At 34.3% G+C, this 16,908-nt stretch overlaps 1 protein-coding gene across 1 annotated transcript; it reads left to right on the top strand.

Annotated features, from left to right (window-relative positions):
* Positions 1 to 15,082: 15,082 nt before the first annotated feature.
* LOC113338639 (aspartic proteinase nepenthesin-1-like) lies at positions 15,083 to 16,671 on the top strand. The gene has a single exon (XM_026584015.1). It carries the CDS (start codon positions 15,113 to 15,115, stop codon positions 16,544 to 16,546), a length of 1,434 nt encoding a protein of 477 aa, XP_026439800.1. The 5' UTR covers positions 15,083 to 15,112; the 3' UTR covers positions 16,547 to 16,671.
* The last annotated feature ends 237 nt before the right edge of the window (positions 16,672 to 16,908 follow it).

The raw sequence follows: 16,908 nt of genomic DNA on the forward strand, positions 1-16,908 counted from the left end.
TGAAGGAATCGGTGGAACTTCATCGACTAAAAGGTATGTGGAGACTTGAACTTATCTGTTATTCAAAAGTCTATTTACTCTATCTCCTATTCTTTGAGACAAAAGTCGTTTTGATATATAGACTTTCATTATACACATTTTCTATTTCGAGCCGAGTTTAACTCGCCTATCTATTTCTCGAAATATGTGTTGGTAAGCTTTCGCTTTAGCCAAATTCATCTTTGCCTAGTGACTTATGTCATGTTATGTTTCAATCACTATGGAAATTGCTCTAAAGAAAAATGGTTTGTGAATAACGGATATATAACATTCTCTGAGAATGTTTCAAATGATTGAAATGAGAGTTTATACTATATAACCATTGGTGGATATAAGCATTGTTGTGGAAACACATATATGTATAAGTCATATTCCTTGAACTGAAATCTTCGAACTTTGTTGATCAAGAGAACCGGAGAAATGCGTGACCTCAGTCCGCGAACTGGCGGAAGTTCTCGACCGAGAATTTCTGCTGGAGTTTGAGAACTCCATCCGGGAACTTAAGTTCGTAACCCAGTTTGCAAACTTGAGTAGGTTATGTCTAAAAATGATTTTTATTGAACTCATCTTTATTTGACTAAGGAATGCTTGTGCAAACCGTCATGAACCAATTCGAGTGAATCAAATCGTTTTTGCTTCAATTGTGTCATTTATAGCTACATAAGATTTCCTTGCAATTGAACAACTCTCTAACTAGTTAATTTGAGTCGTTTGGACTAGTTATGGTGAAGAAGAATATGGTTGATATGAGAGTAATCATATGGATAACCATTTAGTTGACTGTTGTTGAACCAACAAATGTTAATTTTTGGGTACAGTTCTTAAACCCGAAATTGAACATTTCAATTGTGTGTAATACGCTAAGTTTTCGATCTAACGGTTGAGAAATATTAACTTGAAACCCTTATTTGAGAGACCATATAAGGGAGAACTCTAGCAACTGGTAAACCTAATCCCCACACCTTCCGTGTCATACTAGTTTGCTAAGATAGAGTCTATTCTCCTTTAACCTTGGGTTTTCTTCTTCTAGAACCAGGTTAACGACTTAAAGACTTCATTGGGATTGTGAAGCCAGACCGATACTACTTTTATCATAGTTTTGTGATCTGATCTTGCATCTTCTATCGTACGAGTATAATTGGAATAATTGGATTGAGATTATATCTCCGATGGACAAAATAAAAAAGAAATCACAAACACTTCGTCTCATCGTTTGTGATTCCGCAATATCTTTTTCGCTGCGTCGATTAATATTATTGTGAGGTGATCGATAATACTAAGATTTTCTTCGGGAATATAAGTCTAGTATTATTGATTGGTTCCTGTTCACCTTGATTTATCAAAATACGTAACAAAACTCGTAGGTATATTCATGGGAGAAGGATTTATCTATTACTGTATACTTTTATGTGTGATACAGATTTGTTTATTAAAGTCTTCGACTTTGGGTCGTAGCAACTCTTAGTTGTGGGTGAGATCATCTAAGGGAATCAAGTATGTATCATCCTGCTGGGATCAGAGGCGTAGGAGCATAACTGTACCTTGGATTAGTGTGACATTGATTTGGGTTCAACTACAGTCCAGACAGAAGTTAATTTGTAGTAGGCTAGAGTCTGTAGCGGCTTAATATAGTGTGTGTTAAATATGGACTAGGTCCTGGTTTTTTTTTTCATTTGCGGTTTCCTCGTTAACAAAATTCTGGTGTTTGTGTTATTTCTATTCCGCATTATATTTGTTTGTATAATTTAAATATCACAGGTTGTGCGTTTTTCAATGAATTAGAATATCCGACCTTTTGGGTTGTTGATTTAAATTGATTGACACTTAGATATTGGTTTTTGGTACCATTCAAGTTATCTCTCTTTGATAAAGACCCGCAGATTTCTATTTGCTTGAGTAAAGATCAAATCGAGAGATTGAGATATAAACTCGTTAATATACTTTTTATTTAGATTGAGTCTGACTGTCTAGTTAATTCTCTAGAAAGTATATTGGAGTTTTTCCATACAGATTGCTAATCTAATTGTTGGGTGTGGTTGTTATACCCCCGATTTTTCAATTGGTATCAGATCAGGCAAACACGTTTAAGACCTTATCAGTCTGTGTTTGTGGTAATCTGAGTCTGAGGACAGAATCTTGTACACCCATACCAAGATGTCTTCTAAAGCTTTTAACTATGCCAATTGTCTTTGAGATACCTCAAAGGATCACTCCTTAGCAGATTCTTCCGAATCCCGAGGTAAGTATGTTGTCCCATCATATGACAACTCTCTCTCTGATGAGACATTGGGCACTATGGCAAAAGCTGAAATGATGCTCACCAGAATTTCAGAAATCTCTATTGAGTTTGTTGATTTTAATAATCACGAACAACTCATTGATGAATTTGAAAAGTCTCTCGAGAACTTGAACTCTACAGTATTATTGAGTCCTTCTCAAGGAATACTGAGAAACTTCTTCAAGAATCTACTCAACAACGTGAAAATATTAATGTTCTTGAAGATATTGTTAAGGAAGACTCAATTATAGAGAAAATTTTGATCGATACTCATTCATCAGATCTTAACAGACTTCGTGTTGAGAAAGAGAAACTAGAAGCATCAGTTACTCTAGCCCATGAATAGTGCAGATCCTTGGAAAAGGAAAACTCTGTCTTAAGGAGAAATTCTTCTGCACAAACTAATTCTCATGAGTTACAATACAAAATGAAATATTCTTCGAAAGAAAATCGTGTAAATAAACGTTTTCATAACTTACAATCTTCTATGATGGCTATGAAGTCTAAATAAGTGCCAGTTGTTGCTTCTCTTCCACGAACCTGTACCTTCTGTGGGAAAAAGAATCACTATGTTATCCATTGTTTTGCCAGAAAAAAGAAACAAATTTCTAAACTTCATAATTTGCTTCTCTCCACTGTCAATGGAAAAAAGTAGTCGGTCGACTACCGCAGTGAATCAAATACCCACAGAAAACCAAGAACCTTATAAACATGAATTTCTTCCAAGAAATCGTCATAGGGCACAAGTACATTCTAGTCGAATAAATTCTTGTATTACTGGTGAAATTATTCCCTGTGTTTATAAGAATGTTTTTGGTAAATATAAATCTATAAAATGGATTCTATCTATTCTGATCCTCTTGAACCGATTTCAAAGAAACTATGTCTTATTTTTGTGGACCGAGTAATAATCAAAGAATAAAAGCTAAACAAAAACAACGTTCATTTAATGATCTAAATGCTCATACTTGTGCAAATTAATCACAAGGTTGTCCTTTCACCTACAAAAAATCGTAGTTGTGTGAGAATTGAATAGGTATACTCTTTGAAAAGTGGCTCTGATTATCTAGCTATTTTCTTATCGTTCTTAGATGGATAATCGGTCATATACTTTTTCATGAGTATTTATTAAATCCTTTGTTTGTTTTATATTATTTTCTTTCATTTTCTTTGATTTCAAACTTGTTTCTTTATGAAGACTACAAGTTTGTTTACGGGCTTTTAAGTCATCCTCGTACGGGTACATGTACAGTTTTAGATTTTCTCTCATAAACCTATCTTGTAAACCATAATTATCTCAAATCATTTATATACCCTTCCTATATTGAGTTGAGATATCTCACTCTAGGTTTCTTATCAACGGTGTCGTCTTCTTGCTTGTGGGATTTTCCTAAAGACTTCGTTGACAGTGGTATATATTTTGAATTTGATAAAGAGAAGGGAAATCTTGTTGAAGTTTAAGGATCTTTTCCTCAATCTCCTGATTCCTATTCGGACATTGAGGAGGTTGAAGAGATTTATCTGATGTAGCCCTTGACTTCCTAGAAAAATTTGAGGATGCAAAGCAGCAACTTGTTGGGACTATAAAATGCCTTGATGTGGTAAGAACTGAGTTGAAAAAGGTTAACTGTGACCTTGCTCTCATGAAGACCCGTGTTAAAGAGCTTCCCAATAAGGATTTCTTCTCCAAAACTGCAGAGGAAGATGTCGCTCATAAGCTCGAAAATCTCAAGACTCATGAGGATCCAGAACCGTCCAACTGATGCTTTTTTGTATCCGGCTTTGGTATAAGAGTCTGTTTTTGATTTAGTTTTTGCCTAATAATCTTCTATTATTTTTTCTTGTTTTGATTAGAAGAAAAACTAGAGATTGGAATAGCCATTATTGCGATTATGCATAGCTATGTCCAATATTTTCATCTTCATGTTTTTAGATTTATTGGTTTAAATTCTAAATTATGTTGAAAGGTGATTTTTGCAGTATTAATAATTATCGTTTTATATATTGCAATTGTTTATGGGATATGTGTGCTTGCGTCCATGAACTATGATTGTCCCATATGTTGTCAAAAATAAAGTCTTTCGATGTCGATATTCGTATCGATAAAAAGAATGAATGGACTTTTGACAAATACAAAAGTTAAGCCTATATTGTCAATTATTGATGGAAGATAGGTTAAAATCTTTTGTTTACAAGTATTATGTCTATTTGATGTTGTTATGATGGAAAATAGAATGTATCCTTGTGCATTCCACATTAATTGATCTTCCCAGGTCCATATTTTATGTATTACTGTGAGACTCCGTAATGTGTCTTATGTTGAGCATTAGATAACCAAGTCGATTATTTTATGATTAGCTTTGCTGTTGTTCCGTAAGGTATGTTATGTCGAGCATAGTGGACTAAATTAATCATCTTGTTTGGTTATTTAGTTATTACTCCGTAAGTTTTATTGTGTTTGAGCGTTTTTGATTGAGTTGATTATTTTCATGATTAACTTAGTCATTGCTCCATAATTTTTCTTATATCGAGTATGGCCAATTAAATTGATTACTTTTTGTGATTAGTTTGGTTGTGTATTTCGATTGAATTAATCATGGGCTCTCTTGTGGTTAATTTAATTGAAGTTTTGGATTCAAATTCATACTTGTATTTGATTTGTTATGTCCAAAGAAATCCTTATTTTCTTTCGAAATTAAGGTCGCTCTTGTTGTTCCTTTGGGAATGACATATTACGGGGGAGAGTTCATTTTGAACTTGTGCTTAATTGCCAAATCTTTGTGGGAGTGCGGTTGTGGAATTTTATAGGGGTTATCTTGTATCTTTAAAACTCCTTGATGAATGCTATTAGCTTCGGATATATGATTGCATCTAAATAAAATGATGTGTGTTTCCTTATTTTGGTCATGAAATGTCTCTTTCGGAAATTTCATTAGGATCCCGTTCTTGCACCTTTGTCAATTTTATTGACAAAAAGGGGGAGAATTAATGTGTAGTTCACACTACAAATACATACGGTTTTCGGATCATTATGTAAGGGAGAGTGGTTTCCATGTGAGATGGAGTATTGACTAAGGAGGAGTGATACATATCACCATAGTATTGTTGTTGAAGTTGTGAAACAATTGAACTTTGATGTTGTGTAATAGTACTATGACATTGTATAACAATGATTGACAACTATTGTTTTCTTGTTGTTATAGATACGGATTTTCAACAACGATGATACTAAACTTACAACATTTGGGATCATTGGAGTACTTGGAAGGGACGAAGATTTCGAGTAATGTTGAAGATTAGGCATGTGGAATAGAAGCTACAAAGGTTAATTTATTTATTTATTTTTTATATTTCATATGTATTAATAGTTTTTCCACTAAAATTGACAAAGGGGGGGATTGTTAGAGCATAGCTCGGTCAAACTCGCATGCATTGCTATCTCAAGCATGTTTGTCAATGTTAGTGATCAAAACTATAAGTCGTATTCTAGCCTACATAGATAAATCTCGGACTAGGATATAAAGTGTAGTTGAGCTCAAGAACTCCATGGCAATCATCATACAAGACGAAGGACTACTCGAGGAACCGGTGCAACTTCATCGACTAAAAGGTATGTGGAGACTTCAACTTATCTGTCACTCAAAAGTCTATTTAAACTCTATCTCCTATTCTTTGAGACAAAAGTCGTTTTGATATATAGACTTTCATTATACACATTTTCTATTTCGAGCCGAGTTTAACTCGCCTATCTATTTCTCGAAATATGTGTTGGTAAGCTGATCGAATTTTATATAGTGCTAAGTAGAGTTGTCGTTCAGTCGGACTTTGTTGAGATTGATTATAGGCTTAAATATAAAAATAATAAAAATAAAAAATTAGATATAAAATATGTCACAAGATGAAGAATTCACTGGGACTCGGGATTTCACTGTTTTTCATATTCAAGGGGTTCAGAAATTAATCATAGGCAATTATAGCTCCAAACACAAGAAATATTAACTCTATTCTTTGCCAAAACAGATTTCGTAAAACATCAATTGTATATTACAAGCATAGTGTATCAAAAGCACCTAAGACTAAGCATACACTATCAAACAAGATAACAATTGATTAATAGAATTCATATATCATTTATAATCGGTGCAAAAAGTAAATAAGAAATTAATTAAATTTACCACATGATGAAATTCAGCTTCGTCTGTTGTCCCATCGATGGGGTCTAGCTTCTCATGATGAAAACACACTCAAAAAGATAACTCATAGATCAAATGGTGTTTTTATTGGAAAAATAGTAGAAAACAGAGATTTGCAATGGTATAAAGGCGTTGCAAAATGAACTGTTACAAAGAACGATAAATGGGAAATGCCACTGTCACTGTACCAAATACAACGATTCAGTCTGTGTCGTTGTCAATGTTGATGAACGACTGTTCTTTGGCCTATTATGTTATTCGCTCTCTCCTTCAATGGAAGCAGCAGAGACAAGCTCTGCAACTTCCTGTTCTACGCTCTGTTTCCTCCCCTCACTCTTCATTCCCTTCTCATAACCCGTAGCACCCTTTATATACTCTACAGAATCAAAAAATACTCCCAATAACTCCGAATAATCTTCATTAATTCTCCTCTGCCATTCTCGGAAATAATTTCCATTTTCATCACCATCATGCGTCTGTGGTAGATTATCACGTGTTTTATGGTGTTAACGTACTCCAAACATGGCGAGCAAACATCCCAGTAGTAGTAAAACTCCCTAAATACACATACACTCCTTCCAATTAAAGAAAATCATACCGGAAAGAAAATATCCTCCCTGTTGTATGAGATATGAAAAGATCTTCTTTCTTTAACGTCAGCAAACACGTTATCATCCCTTTTTTGACTCAACAGGTCAATCCCTATCCTAATCCGACAAGAAATCACCGGAAATCTCGTGCAGAATTCTTCCCAGAAGTATGCAGGAAGGAAAGAAAAATTCCCGCCAAAATTGTTCTTCAAACGATGAGAAAGGCCGCCCCTTAAACAGAGTGGGGTGCTCTTAGCAGTGGGGTGCAAATAACCATGGGGTGTCCCTTATCGATTGGGTGCCCCTTATCCAAACTAAGAGTCTGAATAGCAAATCTCCTCCGGGGTTCCAAATAACACTTTTTGAGCAAGTTTTTCCACACAAGTGTATTTCTCCAAAAACACCTACACAAACATAAAAACACCATAATAAGTACAAAATCGAGTGCCAACAATATATAGTATTGAGATCAAATTAGACATAATAATGTGTCTATCAAATACCCCCAAATTTATTATTTTCTAGTCCTCGAGCAAATTTATTCTAGAAAAGAAAAGAAAATTCAAACTCACTAGGTGGCCCTAGTGACCGAGTTATAGTCTCGGGAGGGTTTACCAGAGGTATACCCACAAAACCATGACTTCTAATTGGTCACAAGTATCCAAAGAGCTATGAGGACATACATATTCTCAACCTGTCTCCAAGTAACTAGAATGCCAGAGAAATTAAAGGTGCCAACTCTAAAGCTGACTAAAGAAAAGGGGAGACACATCCGCAACACTGCTAGATAAAGAGATATCCGCTACACAGCTAGATAACATTGTAAGATGCTTCCGTTGATTTACAGCTGGATAAGATTATGAGAGAGATAAAGATAAGAGGGACATTTGCTACACAGCTGGACTAATTACGTGTGATGAGTTAAGCCAGTGCAGGAAAGATCTTGTGCCATATTGAAGGCGGACTAACAAAGAAACCAAATGTATCTTTCTTCGACCCTCTCATAGTGCTCAGTAGAAACAACATATTCTTCGGTCTTCAACTGTTGATGATAAACTATCGAACCTCATAGAACCTTGACAATTAACTCTTCTCTTCGATTTCTTGCTTCACTTAAAAATTTCTACTTCCTTATGGCCTTATTTAACAAAGAACAAAAAGAACGTAATGATGACTCTTTTTTTTTTTCATTTTTTTTCTCTTTTTTTTTTTCATTTTTTTTTCAACATAAAAATAACAAGACAAAAAATTTAAATGGCCATGAGAGAAGGACTTTAGAACTTGGATCTTCGCAACTTGTGATGTCTTGGTATCATGAACTTCAACAACTTATATCATTTTCTCTTATAATTAAGTCTTCAACTTTGATTTTTGAATTATTCTTTTCTATTGTTGCTTCTAAACCTTAAACATCTTCAACTTTCTTCATAGATTTTGATGTCTCTCCGCTTGTTGATGATAATAAGTTTCTACTGAGAGGGAGTCATAATCCAGTAAATAAGACTACATTGTGAGGTTTCTTTGTCTTTCTGTCATTTCCTGACCTACTTTCCTTTCCATCATGGATGGTTAGGTTCATCACGGTTACCCTCTAAAACGAACAAGTTCTCTCCTAAATTTCAAGGATCTCAATGTCTTTTTCTCTAATGTCTCAAAAGATTGTTATCTTTAGCATTCCAATTTCTATCTTTTCAGTGAGAAACAGTATGTAAACTTAGCTAACCAGATACTATGTGATGCTAGAAGTTTTTCCCTTACTGATAGACGCATTTATGTGTCTAATTTGTCCTCAATGTATCGTATTGTTAGTACTCGTTTTCGTCCTTATTATGGTGTTTTGTGTATTTGTAGGTATTTTTTTGGAAATAAACATTTTTGGAAAAATCGGCTGGAAAAGTTGTTCGGGCACCCTTTGAGGACATTTGTTATTCGGACTCCCATTTTGGTTAAGGGGAAACCAAATTACTAAAGGGCACCCCAGTTGGGCATTTGCTATTTGCACACCCATTCTGGATAGGGGGACACCATCTTCTTCCTTTGAATTATGTTTTTTGTCGGGAAAATGGAACACTAAACTGGAAGCGCTTAGATTCACGAATTGGACGTGATTTCATGAGATTTAATGGCTGATTTTTGGTAGGAAGTTGTGATATGGCCTATCAAACATGTTGGGGGCTTTTGGTTCGATCGAAATTGGCTAGAATCGTCTAGGAAATTCACGAGTTAGGAACAGGGCAGTTCATGTCTGTCACGGGTTTGAGAGAATTTTTGGAGGACTTCGAACGTGTTCTGATGATGCATGGAGGACTCTAACACACTTTTGGACCGTGTAGAAGACAATTAAGGTGAGTTTCCATGAAATTAACAGATGCAGATACGTAATCGAAATAAAAAAGGAAAAAAATATATATTATGAACTGTCCGAGTAATGGAAGATTTTTGGGAGTTATTGCAAAGGATTTCGTCTACCTGTTGAGTATAAAAGGATTTCTGGGTTAGAGTAGAAGGTGTCGAGAGTCTGGAGAGAGTTAGAGACGTAAAAATCAAAGAACCAGACGCTGTGAAGAAGTTCCTGCTGCTGCTGGAACTGAAGAACACGAAGAACATTGGACGAGGCAGGAAAGTCGTTAAAAACTGTCGCTTTATTTCGACACTTTTCCACTCCTTTCCGCGACTGAGTCGTTGTACCAACAACACTATATCTGTGTCGTTGATTCTGGACGCCTTCTGAGGGTCGCAGAATCCTGTTTTATACTATTTACTTATCTTTCTCTTCATTGTAAAACACTTTTGAGCATCAATGAAATTCTTTGAGAGGTTTTCCAATATGATGAGCGACTAATTCCCTCGTAACCAAGGCAATGGTGGAAGCTATTCACGCAACATAAATGGGTAACTATTTCATTTAATTATATAATTCACCTAATCGCTGCTTTTGCATAGTTTTAAATTATTTGAATGATTGTCTTAATTATTTGTTATTCAGTTTGATAATTTATGCTTGGTTTAATCTCTTGATAATCTATGCTTAAGGTTTACAAATAATTTTTGAGAATCTGTATGATTGATAGTGAATTAAAGATAAAAGAGGACTTAAGAATTGAATAGAGTTTTGAAATATTTATCATTCAATTTTGCATAATAGTGGAATCTAGTGTCTTGGTTACCTCTCGCACCCATTGTTAATATTTTTGTATATATATTTTTAAATCTAAAAATCCATTACCTTCACAAGTTCGAGTTTGAACGATACCCCTTACCACTACAACTACAACCCACGAAAAATCCCAAATCACTTACCCCCAAACTTAAATCTAACATTGTCCTCAATGTTCTAAAGATAAAATTAAAAACATGAACAAGGAGAAACTATTACCACTTGAGGGAAAAGAAATAAGGAAGAATATTACCGTGTCACATGAAAATGGGTTACCTCCCAAGAAATGCTAAGTTTAAAGTCTTCAGCCAGACATTAGAAGAATTAGTCACCTCGTAGAATCATATAGCAGCAGCCGGAATAATTGTGGGTCATCTGGATCAAAAAGTATTACCCACAAGAAGAGGAAATTACAACAGACCAAGAAGATACCGAACATACCCTTGCTTAAGACAACTATATCTAGTTGTGGTTCAGATCCAGGCTCTATAAAGGGGTCTAAATAAAAAGATTTCATTGGTTGGATTTCCTCGAAGGCATTCTGAAGATCAGGATGAAGAGTCTGGAAATACTCAAGTAAGAACTTAGAAGCGCATAACAAAAGCCTGAATAACTGGGGATCCTCTAAGTCAATCAGATTTGACTCACACAGCTGACCACAATGAAAAAAGTTGTCTTCCTTAAGAAAATGTGTCGACCCTATTCTCCTAAAGTAATTAGGTTCAGTCTCAAAACTTAATAACCGACACATCTGAAAATCATATGTTCCCACAATTGGAAGAAAAGTTTTTGGTGGGAAAACAAAGTAAATCTTGGTATCATAGCCTGGGTTAACCACATCAACCAGAGGATGGGTTTCTAACAACTGAGCTTCTTTTTGGACATCATTAGGTTCGGGAAAACGTGTATGAAGATAATCTTGTAAGATGGTTGAGGCACAGATGTCAAGTCCTACACAAGGGAACTTTTTAAGAGTTAAAGCAAGAGGATAATGATAATCACCCCCAAACTTAGAATTTTCTATGTCTCTAGAAAGACTAGTCACAACTTCCCTAGTTTCAAGGTCATCAGATTCCTGAAAATGGTCAATTGATTCTTCTAAGTCAGGTACATCCTCACTCATATCGACGGGTTCATATGTTTTTTCTAAGTGTTTATTTTCCTCAGATCACATTTTGCTCTCCCTCTAATAAAAATCTTTAACTTCTACACCTGATTTGCCGAGTCCAATTTTGTGCACACTCCTTTAAAGAGTGTGCACAAAACAAATCACTCCTATTGGTTGTTCAAACACAACCGTTAACCATTTATTAAAATTAGTTTTTCCTAAATTTTGTTTAAGTATAAAATCTATAAAAAGGAAGGTGTATATATTTAATATCCAATCAATCCTAACATACGGTGTTTTTAAAAAAGGAAATAGGTGACAAGTTCTGACTTTTAAGTTTTAATTAAAAAATTTACTTTAACAAGTTGAAATTATTATCAATTTCAACTGAACTGCATGCTCTTTGTAAAATTTGTTTAGACAAAACTCCTGCTGATGATAAGAATTTGTATCAAAAACTGATTGGCTCTTTTAGTTCCAATTGGGAACTAACAACAGCATAAAAATATCCAAGATCCAAACAAAAAATCACACACTTGTGTATAAGATCCAATTGAGAAATGATGAGTTTCATGTAGTTGTATGGTTTCTCGGTATTTTTTTTCTTACATGGATTGGGGTGGAAGTATTGTGATTCAAAAAACTACCTCCTGGATGCCTGACCAATAAGGGAAAAGGCTAAAGCAGGAGTTCAAAGTAGAAATACAAAAATTACATAAAATGCCATGCGAAAATGGTTGATGAATATATAATTCTAACACAAAGAGGACATGGTGATTCAAAAATGGAGTCAGAAATTCATTATCCATTTCCTTTTTTAAAATCACTACATTTGTTGTAGATTAAATTAAATTAGGTATGATATATATTCCTTACCTATTTTAGATTTCAAATAAATTTAAAATTAATAAAAAATTAATTTTGATTAGTAGTTAACGGTTGTGTTTGAACAACCAATAAGATTGTTTTGTTTTGTGCACACTCTTTAAAGGAGTGTGCACAAAATTGGACTCTGGTTTGCCCTTCCACAAATTTTGTTAATGTTATTATGAAATTTTTCCTATAATAATGGCAGTTTTTTATCTTAAACAAGGACATAATATTGTTGGAAGGAAAAAAATATATTTCTTTAATTATCTTCAAATCAATGCAATGCGAATCGTTGGGTTATTTAAATTTAATGTCCAAGAAACTTGTTTCTCCTTTTCCTGAACAAAATTGTTACGTCTCTCTAACGTAAGCAATGGTTGTTGAATGACAATTGTTATGAACAGAACAGGTTATTATAGATTAAAATAAATTTTCATGGAGACTTTCCTCATGATAGTTGATTGATTGATTACAACGTTAAAAGAATCTTAGAAGATCATGAGATCAAAATTAAAGAAATCCTTAAAGAAGGCGCAAGAGAGGTTCGGCCTGAGTAATACCCTAGTTAAAATTATACTAAACAAAAGTTATTCAAAATATATATATATATATATATATATATATATATATATATATATAAATTCAATAAAATAGTAGTATAATACTATATTAAAAAGTTAAAAGATGATATCTATTTTCACCACTTGTTATACAATATTATTTTCATCATTTGTTACAACTATAATAAGTGAACCTATAATTAACCAATCACAAGGTGACCGTCTTTTCAATTAGCTTTAGCTATATAGTTTACCAATCACTTGACTGTTTTTTTACACAGCATAATACAACACCGCATAACAGAAAAACACTTTTATTAAAGCCGGAACATATCATTTTTTGGTGGAACCTATTTTCCGTTTCCAGATTAACCACAATATTAGAAAGAAAACAATTCAATTAATGAAAATTTATTTTTTGAAAAAAATAGAAAATCAAATCATAGTACATAAGTCAGTATCCTTTCTATTAATATAAATAAAATAATATTATATTACATAAACCGTATCCTTAAATATAATTCCAAAAAAGTAACTTTATTATTATTATATAAAATGATATTATATTATTCTTTTGAAAAATAGTACACTATATAGAGTCCCATCATGCAATGTATTTCTTCACGAAAGAAATTATAACTCAATAACTTGGGGAGCCTTTTTGATCTAGTAGTTCCATGGCCGTAGGATATAGAAAGATGGGACGTCAATTAACCGTAAGTTAACCCCAGTTATTCGACGAATAATTGACAATTATCCGTGTATTTTAAACGAATTGTTCGTTTTGTTGTTGCCGTGGGATAACGAATCTCTTTATTTTTTGGAACCTAGAAGATATCTCCAAGTGAATCCCCGGTAAGTGGAGATAGAAAACCTTGGATGATGTTGTTAATGGTGATGATAATAGCCACGAACGACTGTGAAATTGATGATAAACACCTTATGTTTTGATTTGGACCTTGATTACCTGAACCATGATGATCCAAGGATGAGATGATTATCGTTGTTGTTGTTTGGCGAGGAAAAGGATGTTGTAGAGATTAAAGTTGATTAGTACTGGCCATGAATATGATGTTAAATATTAATAAACCTTTTTTTTAATACAATCTTCACAATGAGTAATTGTTGTCCAACATCGTTGTTGCTTATGAGCAAGAACACCAAGCTGTCGATAAATATTATTATGTGTTGTCGGAATGAAGTTATGGAAGCATATGAGGGGATTTTAGTTCGTTGCTTTGTTGCCGACGAGAAAGAAAAATTGGGTGATCATTAAAAGTTATTACTTCTGCGCAAATAACATCACTTGGTATTTGATCATAAAGAAAATATCATTTGCCGAGTCTGGACCAATTAGTCGGCGACATAATTGGGGTTAACCTGCAGTTAGTTTACCTCCTATCATCCTAAATCCTACGGCCATAGAACTACTAGATCAAAAAAGCTCCCGCACCGCGGGAGCAAAATTCTTTCCATAACGGAACGGAAACAAAAAGAAAGGGTCCAGATCGTCTGTGCCACTGCTTGTGTGTGCCCTATGTGCCACACCAATAGAATGACGCCAAATATTTCCTCCCATTAACGATAACTAACTAACTAACTAGATTTTCTATATATAACAGCAGTCATTTAGGAAAGATAATCAATTATGGACTAAAAAAGAGATTACCAGTATATAGAAAATCTATTTAGTTAGTCATGGTTAATGAGAGGAATGATGTGGCGTCATTCTATTGGTGTGGCACAAAAAGAAAAGCCTTGATAATTTATTTCTGGAAATAAATTAATGATAATACATAAAAGAAATATCTTTGATGAACACAGTCGAGCACGAATTCGTGCACACTCCTTAACGAGTGTATATATTTCACATTTCAATTTCTATCCTTGATTTTATTTAGGGAGTTATATAACGATGGTCGTGATTCTAAACATGAAAGGTAATGGGGTCATCAGTTAAATAATCAACCAATCAAAAGAATATGTGAAATATATGCTCGTTAGAGAAGTGTGGAGAGATTTGGACTCAACACAGTCCATAAAATTATATAACAGTATTTAATTTTTTGAAGAAAATTAATGACAATACATAAAAGCAATATCTTTCTGTAAAAAAATGAGAATGCCATATTGATAATGCCATAAAAGCAATATCTTTATGTAAAAGCAATATATTTTGGTAATGCCATAAAAGCAATATCTTTCTGTAAAAACAATATATTTTGATAATGCCATAATAAGACACCTAATTTTCAATCCTATATATATTCAGCACAAGAATGGTTATTCCATATTGCTAGAAACCATAAACCAAAAAATGGGTCTGATCACTCTTTTCATTCTTTTTCTCACAATTTCTCACGTCTCCTTATTACAAATTAACTCAGTCATTGCAGTTAGCCCAAGTGGGTTTAGTTTGAAGATCATCCATAGTGACTCTAAAGAATCACCTCTGTACCCAGGTGATCATTTAACACCAGAAGAAAGGTTACAAAGACTCGTCCAACAATCAAAAGATCGAGCACGTTACGTTGGAATACAAGTATCAAGTGATTCAAGTTCCAACGAAACCACAAACCCGATAAACCCCAATTCTACAAGCATACCTGTGTCTTACGAAGGTGTAGGAGCATTTTATGTTGCAGAGATAGGAATAGGTACTTTTCCTTTGTCTCTACAACCTTACGAGGAAAACTACTTAATTGTTGATACTGGCAGCGAGATTATATGGACTCAATGCGACGGTGCTCGAAATAATTCTCGATATTTCCATCAAGACAAACCCTTATATCCAGCAGGAAATTCAAGAACCTATCAACCTCTTCTTTGTCAGGATCATCACCCTCTTTGCTTCCCAGGAGGATGTGAGGCAGGCCGATGTACTTACTTAGCATCTTACCCGTCGACGGCATGGTCGAGGGGTGTTTTGGCTAAAGAAAAATTCACTGTAAATAAAGATCAAAATGAAACTTTTGATATTATCATGGGTTGTGGCTTTTGGCAAAATGGTTTCGAAGAATTTCTCGGTTCTGGTTCTCTAAGAGGAAAACCTGATCTTGTTACTGGAGTACTCGGTCTGGGATCGGGGCCTAGGTCCCTTACAAGTCAATTACAAATAAGCACCTTTTCCCACTGTCTGAAGCCATATAGTTCTGGTGAGGCTCTAACAGTTCCAAGCACGTATTTAAGGTTTGGTTCAAACGCGACAATCGGAGGTGAATCGCAACATGTATCCAAGACTCCCTTTGTTGCTCCTCCTACTGGCCGCGGTCCATATTTCTTGAATTTAGAGGGTATTAGCATAAATGGGATTAGAGTCCCCTTACTTGAAAAAAAGGATTTCGAATATGACCGGCGTACTGGAAAAGGAGGTTTTTTCATAGATTCAGGGACTCCATTTTCCGTTATGTACCAACCACATTTTGATAAAGTTTCGGAAAGGGTTATTGCATATTTTCATGATTTGGGTATTAATTATGATGAAGGATTAGGTCGTGGTAATTTTAAGACTTGTTTTGCAAAACCTAACAGGCATTTCGCGTATCCACCTATGACACTTCACTTTGAAGACGCGGATTTTCTACTCGACAAACCGGAGACTGTCTTTTCTATCACTCTTGTTGATTTTTGTTTAGGTATTATTCCATCCGAGGCGAATGTAAACCTTTTCGGAGCAATGCAGCAAGCTGGCAAAACGATGTTGTATGATACTTCTGAACTGACACTGTCATTTGCTGCGGAGGATTGCTAATCGGGTTCTTAAAGAGACAATTACCAGCACTAATCCAGCTGCTAGCTATTTTTTTATTCGTAATAACTGAAATATTATAAGTGTTCACCATCATTTCATTTGGAAATTAATAAAATATACATAATTCGCTTCTTTTCTTACTTGCTTAATACCCCATATGTTGTCGTCTTAATTTACCAAGAAGAACCACATTAAGCGTAATGCTATATTAATTACAGATATTTATGATAAAAATCTAAAAAATAAAGAAAACTAATGTATTGTATTAATTTCAGACATTTATAATTAAAATTCAAAGAATCTGAGTAATCATATTTATGGGTAAAAAAATAAGATTTGTATCTTCTGAATCGTTTTTAAGG

This window comes from Papaver somniferum, chromosome 1, assembly GCF_003573695.1.
Source record: "Papaver somniferum cultivar HN1 chromosome 1, ASM357369v1, whole genome shotgun sequence".
NCBI lineage: Eukaryota > Viridiplantae > Streptophyta > Magnoliopsida > Ranunculales > Papaveraceae > Papaver > Papaver somniferum.